General features: G+C 57.9%; 1 protein-coding gene across 1 annotated transcript in view; it reads right to left on the bottom strand.

The window, feature by feature from the left end:
• Window positions 1-13,129, bottom strand: part of SHANK2 (SH3 and multiple ankyrin repeat domains 2) — a 499,107-nt gene that overhangs the window by 185,933 nt on the left and 300,045 nt on the right. Inside the window, 1 exon segment of the mRNA XM_021082645.1 lies at window positions 1,361-1,436. Coding sequence (XP_020938304.1) covers window positions 1,361-1,436 — 76 coding nt within the window.

Raw genomic sequence — 13,129 nt, 5'->3', positions numbered from 1 at the left:
GCAAAGGCACTAAGAGCAGACCCTTTAAGATGGTCATTTTAGGTTCTGCAAATGTTAACTCGGTGAAAACAAACATACGAGACCAGGGTCGATTCCTATGCAGCCAGATGAGAATTAAGACTCCCCTGGGAGAGCCTAGGGCCGGGTGTCCAGCTCCTCCCCCAGCCCACAGCTTCTCGGGACCTGGGGTGGGTGGGGTACCCAGCAGGGACCCCGAGGACGGCCGCAGCCCGTGTCCTTCTCTCCTCTGCGTCCCAGGCAGTCGCTGAGCTCCCTGTCCACAAAGAACCTTCTGTCTGGGTCAGGCGACGGGTCCCCACCCAGAGGGGCCTCTCTCCACACCCTTCCATCCCACAGCGCAGGGAGACAAATGTTTGTGACAAACGAGGGGACAGAGAAGCTTCGTGCTTGGGGACAGTAAGAGCTGGAGAAGGGGACATGGTGGCAGGACCACGGGCCGGAAGTGCCGCTCATTCTCAGCTGTTCGTGGAGCTGTGGTCCGAAACGGGGAGCCGCCCTGCAAACAGCCGGAACCACCCCCCCCACCTCCACCTCCCCCCGATTTAAAAGCCAGATAGGACAATTTGAACCCATGCCCCACGTTGCACCACCAAAGCTACAAACTTCTCTGCAGGAACCAAAACGCCCCTTCTGAAAGAGCCGGAGGACAACCCTGCCACTTTTTCTTCTTTTAATGGCCACACCTGCAGTTCCCAGGCTAGGGGTCAAATCCAAGCCTCCACTGAGGCCAACACCAGATCCTTAACCCACTGAGTGAGACCAGGGATCGCACCCGTGTCCCCACGGACACGACGTCCAGTCCTTCACCTGCTGAGCCACAGTGGGCACTCCAAACTGCCACTCTTAGAAGCTCCACCTGCTCGATGCTGTGGTTGAGCCTTCCTTGCACAAAATCTCGGACTCGGTGGCAGCAATGAACGTGGGAAATGCAAATGAGGTGGAACCCAGACGCCCCCGAATACCCTCCCCGGAATGGGGTGCTGCTGCCCCGGTGCTGCCGCGAGGCCTGTGGCCATTGGCACTGCTTTCCCCCCCAAACAAAGCCAGGTTCTCCTCCTCCTCCTCCTTGAAGGACAGCCCTCTCCCTTCGGCACTCCACAAGCGCGCTCCGGCCCGACGCCCAACCCCAGGCACGACACGCGCCACCTCTCGGGAAGGTCCTTTGCAAGACGGTGGCCCCCACAATCCTAGCCCGTGTTCAGGGGGGTCACGGGGCACCCCCGGGGAGCAAACCAACCGAGGGGACCCGAGTGCTGCATGCTAGAGGGTCCAGCGCCTTCCCGGCCTGTACGAGCATCTCTGCCTGGAGGGGGCCTGGCAGGGAAAGAACTTGGCTTACCTGGAAGCCTCGAAGCTGTCGTACGAGCCGACCGTGTAGTGCCGGAAGAGCTTCTTGCTGCGGTCCACACGCGTTTCTGCACAGGGAGGGAAGAGAAACAGCGCTTAGAAAGTCACGGTTCCTGAGCGCTGAAACCACGCCCGGCCAGCCTCGAGTTCCCCCGGCCCATGGAGCGTGAGGCGCGCCCTCCTGGGGAAAGATGGGGGCGGGAGACCAGGCCTCGCCCTGCAGCCTCGCATTTGCAAACTGGGGCAGGCGGCTGACCCTCAAGGCCCGCCAGGGAAGGGTCCTGAGCTCTGTGCCTGGGGGAGGCCGGAGGGGGCAGGGCCACTCTCTGCCAAGACGACAGGATCCTGCAGCTTCCAGCTGGAAGAGCAGCAGCCCACCCGGCACCTGGAACCTGCTAGAACCTGCTGTTCTCAAGTGATGCGACAGAGCCCGCCAGCAGGTCTGAGGACCTGCGGATGATTGCCTTTGGGGGAAGAAGGGTGTTTATTGTTATTCTCCTGATTATAGCTGCTTTCTCCTAAAAAAAAAAAAAAAAAAAAAAAAAAAAAGGAAAAAACCAACCAAGCAAACATGATTAACGTTCCTAATTAAATCCTCTGCTTACTTTCCTTACTCAGCAGATTTCGATGTAAATTTCACGGGCAATGACAGGAACGATGTAATTAGACTTAATACCTCAGAGCTGGAGGGAAAAACCCACAACGACACAAACACGAGAAACACAGCGGCTTGTGATTTACTGTTTAGATAGTTCCCCCCCAAAAGAAAATCTCCCGGACACTCTCCTTCCGAAACCCTGGAAAAAATACCGAGAAATTATGTGACTGGCTCAGGAAGGCGGCTCGAAATCTCCCTTCAACTTCTGTTACCAACGTGGCTGTTACCTTGATTCCACCTTCCAAGGTGAAGGTGATTGATTCGAACCCAAATGCACTTTTGCAGCTGAATAGTGAACACGTGCGAGGGTGCCAAGCAGGGTCAGCCTAGCTCCTTTCACGCCCAGAGGCAGCCAGGGCAGCCAAAACACAGGCTTCTTTTCTATACCGTGTGGCCTTGCCTTTGGGGGTGGGGAGGAGCCCAGGGGCAGCCCAGGACTACATTTCCCAACAACCTTTGCAGCCAGGCATGGCCATGTGACCAGCACCCACCAATGGCACACGAGCATGCTTCCCTGCAGGTGTGTGGGTCCCTCAGAAGCCTGGCTTCTTTGGAAGCCAGAACTCACCCTGCCCTGTCTTGTTACTTCTCGCAGCCCAAAGCAAGGACTCCCAGGCCAGACAGGATGATGGGAGCTTCAAGGATTGCAAGCAAATGCCTGGGTCTCTGTGCACTGAACTGTTAAAGTGAGCAGCAAACTTGTAGCTACGCTGCGTTACACTCCAGGGACTTGCTGGTTACGGCACCTGCAGCAGCCTTACCCAGCCAAGTTTGCTGACCCGTGACTCCGTCCCCCTGCCTCTCCACCCCCCATCCCATCGCTCCACCTGAGGCTCCAACCCCACGAAAGGCACAATTCCCAAACAGCAACTTCATCACCGTCATTGTCCCTGACACGAATTGAGCGCTTACTGTGTCCCAGCCCCGTCCGAGTGCTGCTCCTGTACTCACTTGTTTATCTGTGACGACCCCCTGGGGGCGGTGGGTAGCGTGCCCCTCTGCAGGTCCCACCAGGTCCAGCCGGGGGTGGCCCCTCTCTGCTCCTGCTCCTTTTCACGCCACCCTTCCAATCCCTGTGCAGAGGCCACTGGCCTCTCCCCAGAGAAACCGGGACGCCTCACTGGGGCATTTGCATCTGGACAAATATCTTCTCTCCTCGAGCAGCAGATACAAAGAAGCTCTGCGGGACTGAAAGTAATTCCGCTGCCTGTACAGCTGAGGCAAGTCACCAAAAAGATACAGAAAGGCCCCAAACCAACTGCTACTTCCAAGAGAAGCAGGGGCCTGGGCGCGGTCCCAGCACACAGCACGGAGGGGGTGGGCAAACCACCTAAGCCTCTCCCCCTGCCCGGCGGCCCCCACCCTCGCCCCACTTAAGGAACCAGCCTGCTCTCCTCGGGGGAAACAAGCAAGGCCACCTGTTACTGGTTTTCTCTTCCTCCTGCCTCAGCGCATCAGGAGCCCCAATAAAGCCTCACTTCCCCGTCTGCCTCTTACCAACGTCTCTGGGTTAAAGAGCCCAAGGACCCGAGTTGGTAACGTCTTCATCCTCACTAACGTTAATCAGGGCCTTCCCCTCGGCCACGATTTACAGCCATCCAGGCTCTTCCACAGCCTCGGGAGGGAGGCGAGATGGCTGGACCCATTTTACAGATGGTACTGGTGAGTGCTGCCGAGGAAAAGGCGCACACCTGCTCAATGGCTCCAGGGCCCAGGCTCAGAACCGGCAGACCACCTGCTCTCACGGGGCTCAAAGGTCTGGCCTTGTTTCTCGCTCCATCACTCGCCTCCAGTGTCTAACTCCAGATGGACGCCCCACGTCAAAACTTGCTGACCTAATGTCCACAGTCCTTTGTAAGTCAGCAGATTAAAAACCCACTGCATGACAGGGAAAAAAAAAGGACTTCCCATCACGGCTCAGGGGTTAATGTACCCAACTAATAGCCATATCCATGAGGACGCGGGTTCGACTCCTGGCCTTGCTCAGTGGGTTAAGGCTCCAGTGTTGCTGTGAGCTGTGGTTTAAGTCTCAGACGCAACTCCGATCCTGCGTTGCTGGGGCTGTGGCGCGGGCCAGCAGCTGTAGCTCTGATTCGACCTCTAGCCTGGGAACTTCCATATGCCACGGATGCGGCCCTAAAAAGACGAGACAAAAACAAAAGACAAACAAAAACCACTGCACACTGTCAGAGAGGCCTGAGTGTGCTCTGCACCCAGGCAAAACGTGCGCAGGTGTCCGTGTCCACCCCCCACCCCCCGCATCCTGCATCCCAAATGTGTTCAAGCCTAGTTCCCATTTACCAGGTCCACATGGAGACCAGGCCTGCGCTCCAGATGCAGGGAATAGAGGGAGACTCAGAGGGGGTGGGGCCTCAGTTCTGGCCTCTGGGGTCGGAAGCCTGGGGGCAGGGCAGAGATCAAGCTAACGGGTGCTACCCTTCCGTGGGCTGGGCTGAGGGCCCCAGCCATCAGACAGCTGTGCCCCGGAGCCTGAGGGCCAGGCTGGGCCAGCCCTGTGACATCTGTGGGGAGGGGGCCCCATATGTGCCGGGCCTTGGAGGGAGAGGTGAGATCTGAACCTCTTTGTGGGGTTAAGCAGGAAGCACCTGAAGCCACGGAATGACTGCGGGAACTGGCTGTTAATTGTTATTACTCCTAATTGCCTCTGTAGCTTAAGCCTCGCGTGGCAGCTCCGTGCTGGTTGTCTAGGGAACCGCTGGGCTCTGAGAGCCGGCTGGTGCAGGCCCCTGGCTGAGGTCAGAGGTTCCGGGTTGCAGGAGCGCAGAGTGCAGTGTGTGTGTGTGTGTGTGTGTGTGTGTGTGTGTGTGTGTGTGTGTGTGTACGTGCAAGTGTTTACCAGAGGGGACAAACGTTTCAGGAAGGGACTGTTCCTAGGTCAGGCGGCCAGTGGCCCCCAGACTTTGGAACTTCATTGGCCAGTATAATTTTAAACGGAAGAGAGCGGGGGGGTATGAACCAGCACCAGATTTGCCAAGTTTCGAATCTGGCCTTGCAGACAATGGATTCCCTTCCACAACCACCATTTTGTTTGGTTCTTTTTTTACGGCCACACCTGCGGCCTATGGACGTTCCCAGACCGGGGGGCAAATCAGAGCCACAGCTGAGGCCTAGACCACAGCCACAGCCACACCAGATCCAAGCCGCATCTGCAAAGTACACCTCAGCTTGAGGCAATGCTGGACCCTTAACCGACTCGCTGAGCGAGGCCAGGGATTGAACCTGCATCCTCCCAGAGACACTGTCACGTCCTTAACCCACAGGAACTCCTGCCGCAATTGTTTTATAAGAGAAAGGGGAGCTTTTGGGGATATTACCTCTGACTGCTTTGTGAAAACCTCCCACTGCACAGGCCTTCCCTGTCCTCTGGCTTCAGCACACAGTCGTGCTTCTGTTTTGAGAGACGGCCCCAAGGGGCAGGAGAGGGGTCCCAGGACACAGTCACCACCACAGTCATTGTCGTCGTCATCGTCACAGCATCAGCATCACTCCCACCATCAGTGTCATCACGCCACCACCACCGCCATCATGCCACCACCACCACCACTAGCACCTTCATCACAGCATCCGAACCGTCACCCCATCATCGCCAGCACTTCCATCACCTGCCGCGTCCAGCGCTGCAGGGCAACGGGAGATCCTGGAAGGGCGACGGCGTGGCATGACGAAACACGCGAGACTCTTTTCCAGTCGGACCGTGGGGACCAGGAGGCAGAACAAGGCGCCCAGGCTTTAGCCCACGTGCCCTTCATTAGGGAAGGTGACGTGTGCACGTTAAGGAGCCAAACCAGGCGCAGGCAGTGACAAAGCTACCTCCCAGGGAATCACAAAGGAAACCACTAGCAACTAGTTACAGGTGCATACCTCTAGGGCATAGGGCAGCTGCTCATAGAATAGCATGGTTAACACATAACTCCCTTATCTTGTCTTTTTTTTTTTTTCACGATGACACACGTGTTTATTTCTCAGAATTGAGTTTGCTGCTTGATATTCCCGACAAAGATGAGACAACCCCACGACGTCCTTGAAGGCCAGTCGCAGACCTGCCCGAGCCTGTCCACTGGCAGCCCAATCCATCAGAGGCCCAACAGGAACCTCCTAACCTGGGCCAGGGATCTCGGTTTCAAAGAGTCACCCAGCACCTCCTTACTGACCCACGCCTGACGGCCCTCCTTCCCGGCCTGGGAAAAGTCTCCGGTCCGACGTAGAGCTTTGACCTTGTCTTGTCTTTGAAGGAGACCCGGTTCCTAGGAACTCTGCGTCCGTATTCCTTAGCTGCCTGTGCTGTTGCGCGTGTACCGAGTTTGCCTTCTGCAAAGTCCAGCCGTTCAGGGGTCGCCAACAAGCCCCATCATCACCACAGCATCACAGCATCCGAATCAGCACACGGCTCTCGCCACCCCACCAGGACCTTCATCGCAGCAGCATCACCGCCACCGCCACCGCCGCCAGTGCTACGATCGCCACCACATCAGCATCACCACCGTCATCTGAATCACGCTTGTCATCCCCGCAGCTCTGCCCAATTCTCCTCGGTCGTTAAACGAAGCCTTTGACCCTCCTTGGTCTTCCCGCGACAGCCAGGGCTAAGTGGGGTTCTTGGCGCGGATTTACAGGAGCAGCAGAGTGCTGTGCCGAGGGCCGGGGGCTCTGAGGCCAGACGGGCTGGAATTCAGAAGCCAGCGCTGCTATCTGCTGGCTGCAAGTCGCCCGTCTCTTCGTGTGGAAAGTGGGCTTAATAACAGTTCCTACTCACAGAAAGTGATTGAGGAGTAAATGAATTAAACATGGAAAATGCCGGAACAGCGCTTGGCAAGTAGAAAGCGCTGTGTCACCTGGTTACGGCCGTACATGTAGGATCAGGACCCTCTACCGCAAGGCGGCCCTCGAGGCCGCACAGCCCATGAGCACAGACCCCAGACTTTGTGCCCCAAGCCTGGCTGAAGCCACCAAGAGCGACCGTACCCAATGAGCTCCAGGGCCCCCACATCTTCTAAGGGCTCTGTCTGCTCAGCACGGTCACCTTCCCTGGCGAGGTGGGGATGAAGGCAGATGAGGCTCAGAGAGGGTCAGGGAGTTGCCTGAGGTCACCGGGCCAGCAGGTGGCAGAGCTACTGCACGGCACAGCCTCCTGGGTCAGCATCCACTGAGGCCTCTGGGAAGAGGCACCTTCACGAGCACCCTGCTGGTGGTCCAAGGAGGCCCAGGTGGCCTTTTTCTGGGATGTTCTGAGGTCTGGATGCTGAGGAAGATGGTCTTGGCTTCCTCACTATGAGGGGAAGGAGAGGAGCTGGGGGCAGCTCGTGGCCATCAGAGCACATTACTGGGGAACCAGCGCACGGATGCAGTCTGTACGCAGCTGGGGCCAGGCCTGAGAGCTGGGCTGCGGACAAGGGACACCAGAGCCTTGATGCCGAGAACCCCTGGACCTTGGTTTGCGGTGGTCATGAGGGCTACTTGCTACATGTTTCTGGTTTTCCTCCCTCTGGGCATGTGGTTGTTGGGTCCTTGAACTTAATTTTGGCCAGTGTGTGGTCCTCCCTCTGCCTGCCCCCTTACTGGACTTTGTCCATGGCCATGGCAACCCATGTTTGAGATGGTGGGTGTTCCATCAGCCTGGGTCCCCAGGCGTGCCCCCTGGGACACAAGACAAAGGCGGAGTGAACAGGAAACAAACCTGAGATCAGGGACATGTTTGTTTCGGCAGCTCTCCCTGGCCTGAGCGGACTGATGCAGACACGCGATGGCTTTCTCTACCATGTGGCCCAGAACATTCCACGTTTTGTGAGAGCCGGGCAGAGCTGGCTCTCTGGCAACCAGAAGAGTCCTGGCAAGTGTAGAAAGGAAGCCAAAGTCGAAAGCAAGACAGAGGCTGAGTCTGACCCCCCCGTCTGGGAGGGTGCCCATTCTTTCTAGAACAAAACGGAAAACCACCTGACAGACGATGGAAATGCAGCCCGTCGGACACAGACGCAGCACTGGCCTCTATGAGCCTCAGAGGAGGAGGCCTCTCTGCTTAAGACAAAGGAGGCAGAAAAATGAACGCTCAGAGGGAACTGTTCATGAGTCTCCTGAACCACGTAGAAGCTTCTCAAAGGCAAGAGCCAAGCAGTTCACCACCAGGCCTACCTCCTGGGCCAGATCCAGGCCCAGCGCTTCACACAGCAGGTGCTCAGAGATGCCCACAGCCCCACTCAGCTTGGAGGCCAGCAGTCACTACGGCCCTGGTGTGAAAGGCCCTGGTGTGAAAGGCCCTGGTGTGAATGAGCCTCAGAAAGGGAGCAGGTGAGGCTCCTTTTCTGCCTCACCTTCGCCCACAGTCTCCCGATGGAACGAGCGCCCTGTCCTCGCGCCCTCTGATGACCCAGGCCTGACTCTGACCCTCCTCCCCATCCCTCCCCGAGGCCACACCCGTCATATTAGCTGCCTTTGAGTCCCTTGAACACGACTCGCTCATGTGCACCTCAGGGCCTTTGCACCTGCCGGAGTCTCTCGGGGACATTCTTTCCCAGCCCACCTTTCGCTGCGCTCCTGGATCCCCAGCCCCTAAGACACAGCCTGGGGCACAGCAGGTGCTCAACAGCTGGGGAGTCACTGAACAAAGGGACGAGACCCCCAGGCTCCTGGACACTTTGCTCTGATCCATCGCGGGCCGGGGCAGCGCCTTGGGCCTGACTGTGACACGCCGAGGATCTGGCACCGAAGGCCGAGGGTAGCTCTGGCTGCCGACGGAGGGGCAGCCGCCCTCCGACAACCTGAGCAAGTGGAGTTCTAGTCCCAACCTTGGTGGCGACGAAGACGTGTGACCTCACTCTGCCCTCCTCAACCGTCAAACCAGGATGAAATGAGGCCAGAGGCTCTCTGCCTTCTCAACGTGTCCCCATGCCCTCGGCCCATGAAGGGACGAGGGGCCTGACCCCCTTTCCCAGGAGAGGGCCAGGTGGGGACGAAACTCCTGTGCCCTGAAAGCTTTCCCCAGAATATGGCCTAGAAAAATCTACACTGAAAGAAGAAGAAGAAGAAAAAAAAAAACCTAGAAATTCCGTTCCATATACCTCTTGCGACTCGCAAAAGGGAGTGACAGATTGCGTGACAAGCTTCAGATTGTCAGCGTTTAAAATAGCCCTTTACGCGGAGCTGCAGCGAAGAGGGTTCCAAGCCGCCGGGTGAGGAAGCCAGGGCGGGGCGGCCGGGGACTCCAGCAGCCTGAGTCCCCGTGTGTCTCTTCCTGGCAAAGGCCACGGGAGAGGAGGAATCTTCTCAAGGAAATGGGTAAAGAATCTGAAAGGCCAAAGAAGGTTCCAAGGTTGGCGTGCAGAGGAGGTGGGCTTTCGGGTCAAGAGCCGGCCTCGGGGGCTGGAGGGCGAGAAGGCCGGCGTGGGGTCCGGGCCGCATGAACCCGCTGGCCCCCGGCCCCACCAGGCCCCACGCGGGACGGTCCCCCAGCTGTGAGGTGCTGTGGACGGGAGAGGCCAGAAAGGACGCCTGCATTTGGGCAAGGAAACGGCACCCTAAGTCCTGGCAGCGGCACGGCCCTGGGCGCGAACAACCCCTGCAAAGCCTCAGTCTTCTCATCCGTAACATGGGGCCAGCGGCAGAAATGACCTTCGGCAAAACACCATCACACATCTAAGTCCCTTCCCGGGTGGGCTGTGGCTACTGCTGTCCTCCTGGAAGCCGTCGTGGTCACCCCTCTCTGGAAGTGTCCTTCTGTCCCGACCATAGCTGTCCGTGGAACCTCACGGCCCGGCCAGGCCCATCACAGCCCCTGCAGGGTCTCTAGTCCCTGTGCGAATGAAGGGCATCTCTGCTCGGGCACCGAGGTTGTCCCTGCGGAGGACGCTCTGGGGGGGGCGGGGGGCGCGCAGGGAAGGAGGAAGATCGAGGCAAGGGGCTCGGAGCAGGGATGACCCATGTGAGGCCCTAGAGAGACGGCGAGCTGTCCTGGTTCACGACAAGGCCCTCCCCCACCCCCACCCTGCTTCCAGAACCTGCTTCCAGGACCACAGCGGGGGCCTGGGCCATACATTCTGCACTTGGGGTCCAGGAAAGGCCCCACATCCCTACAGTGGAGGACGTGGCTTCTTGGACCCAGGTCTCTAGGGTCAAAGAGCTGGGTCAAAGCTTCTAGGCTTCTTGGCTTGTAGGCTACCTGCAACCACAAAGCCCTGTCTTTCACGTGCTCTGCAGCTTTGGGTAGAAACCCTCGTTGCCCAGGTGGCATCTCTGGATTTCACCCCCAGGCCTGGCTGGGCGGCCCGTCCACCACGATGGTGCTGCTGGCCAGGGCAGCCCTGGACACCTGCCCGCAGTACCTATGGACTGGTACTGACCTGACAACACACATGCTGCACCTTCTAAACACCCCCAGGGGGCAGCACGACCTTGGCAAGGACCACTGACCGGCCGCAGGCTGATGTCCCTGGGTTCTCAGACCAGACGGAGTGCACCAGGGGGTCCAGACAGCACCCCCTCCACCCTGGATTGGCCATGGATGGGAAACAAGGGGCCACAGTGACGAAGCACTTCTGGGTCAGGCTGCCCGGGTTCGTCCCCGGCGATGGAGGGCGGTGGGCATCCACAGAGCTTTCCCTTCTTCCCACAAGTCACTGGTTGACTGACAGCAAGCAGAGAAGGGCGAGCTGGAAGCCTGCGGTGTGGCCGTGATCAAAAGTGTCACCCTCGTCCCTCTGCGGACCCGACCCAGGACTCTCCCATGACACGACCTGCTTGCCTGTCATCAAGGGCTTTGCAGTTAAGGGATGTCATTTCATTAATCAGTAATGAATAAACACTTGTTTAATTACCAATGGATTAGTTAAGAGAGATCACTTAATTAATAATGAATCAATTATTTGATATCTGTTAATTACGAATCGATCAATAAGTAGATAGACACCGTTTAATAACCTTTCGGACCAGGTGATCCTGGGCAGTGATGGACACTTCTGCTGACCTATCGTCCCAGCACTCACAGGACTAGTTATGCATGCGTTAATGTTTAAAAAATATTCTCGCGGTGTATCTTTAAATCGGTGCATATGCCACCATCAGGCGTGCGGAGATACGACATCAAAACAATATTAAAGCTCACATGTGACCGTGCCCCCAGAGATGTGCCTGTCACGTTTGCATTAAAGAAAGACCTAGAAACAGTCCAAATGCCTTTAACAGTCTGCATCTCCCTCCTGGAGTGGACGAGACGCGTTCGGTTTTATAGCCTCTGTGACGCGCATCAGATTCCTGAGGAAAGGACTCTAGGAGACCCAGAGTGGGCGCCAGGTGCAACTGTCCCCGGGGGGTGGGGGGGTCCCCCCACCCAGCATTCCAGATAAAGGCCGTCGAGGAGCAGTTCTAGAGAGTCTGGGACGGACCTTCTGCAAACACCATCAACGCGCTCTCGCAAATAGCCAGCGTCCCCCTTCTCTGAGTTGCTCTGATGGTAAAAGGAAGCAGCTTGCCACCCGTCTGTTGGTTCTGCCAGCACGTGGGGCCAGTGCGATCACGCCCGTCAATCCCGACTTAGGGAGGCACGTCCTGTTTTCCAGCACACATCCCCATACCCCGGAGGTGCCCCGGGCGTGCTGGGGGAGGCCCCGGAGGCGGACCACGTGGCAGAGGCGGGGGGAGGGGCGTAGAGGGCCTGGGTCTGAGTCTGGTGACGCGCTGGGCAGGGCGCGCTCTTAGGGACCCAAAGAAGGAAGCCCACGTCTCCAGGGGCTTGGGGGGAAATGCCCTGCTGAGCTGCAGAGAATCCGAGGAGGATGAATGCGGAAGTGTGATTCAGCGTCACCCACGCCAGGGCATCGAGGAGGCCACTTCTCAGGCTGGAGAGGGTTTCCGGGGCCACCTTGCCCGCTGCACTGAAGGTACCTGGTCTGAGGCCGCGGGCAGGGCTGAGGGCGACGGTCGGCTGGGAGGCCAGGCCGGGAGCCGAGTCTCCTGCCAGCAATTCAACATGCTGGGGGGGGGGGGTTCCTCCCTCAGGGCCTCCAACTAAAGCCTGGCTGGTGACACCCCGACTGGGGGACCATGAGACCCTGAGCACAGAACCCGGGCAAGCCCACCCGGCCTGCGGACCCCAGAACGGAGTGCTGACGGCTGGGGTCCAGACTTGCTGAGCAGAACAGAACTGCACGGAACCGGGCCTCAGCTTTCTTCAGACTCTGTCTGTTCTCTAAAGATCAGCTTCCATCCCACCAAAAGGAGAGACACAGACAGAAAGGGAGACAGAGACAGAGGGACAGAAAAAGACAGAGACAGTGACACAGAGAAGGAGAGACAGTGACACAGAGATACAGAGAGACACACAGAGACAGAGAGACAGTGAGACAGAGACAGAAATACACAGAGAGATAAACAGAGAGAGTCAGGCATGCACGGAAACACAGGGAGACAAAGACACTGAGATAGAAACTGAGAGACAGAGATACAGAGATACAGAGACACAGAGACAGACACACAGAGAGACAGACAGAGACAGAGAGGCAGAGACACACAGAAAAATAGAGACAGACACACAGATACAGACAGAGACACCCACAGAGACAGAGACACCCACAGAGACAGAGACACACCCACAGAGACAGAGAGACAGTGAAACAGAGACAGAGAGATAAACAGAGAAAGTCAGACACACAGAAAAACAGAGACAGAGAGAGAGGCAGAGACACACGGAGACTTAAAGAGAAACACAGAGACAGACACACAGAGAGACAGACACAGAGACACAGGGACAGGGAGATGAGATGCAGAGAGACACGGAAGAGAAAGTGGTCCCCGAGCTGCCCCTGTCCCCTCTCTTCCTCCATTGGAATCCACGCCCTCCTGGCTCTTCTCAGCCCCTCCTCCCATGGAGGCAGGACCCACAGGTGGACCCAGGAGCAGGTGGGAGCCCCACCCCCTCATCATGGGGTTTCGGAGCCTCCCCTGCTCCCGGCCGTGCAGGACAGGCAGGACCAGCCCGCGAGGTGGCGCTCCCTGCCCAGGCACCGGGCCACAGGGCTCGGGGCGCCCAGCTCCCACCCCAGCTCGCATCCCCACGCCTCCCTCCCACGCGGGCGCCTGTGATCTCCGGCGGGTTTT

Source organism: Sus scrofa, chromosome 2 (genome assembly GCF_000003025.6).
Source record: "Sus scrofa isolate TJ Tabasco breed Duroc chromosome 2, Sscrofa11.1, whole genome shotgun sequence".
Taxonomy (NCBI): domain Eukaryota; kingdom Metazoa; phylum Chordata; class Mammalia; order Artiodactyla; family Suidae; genus Sus; species Sus scrofa.
This window is presented reverse-complemented; position numbering and strand designations above follow the sequence as displayed.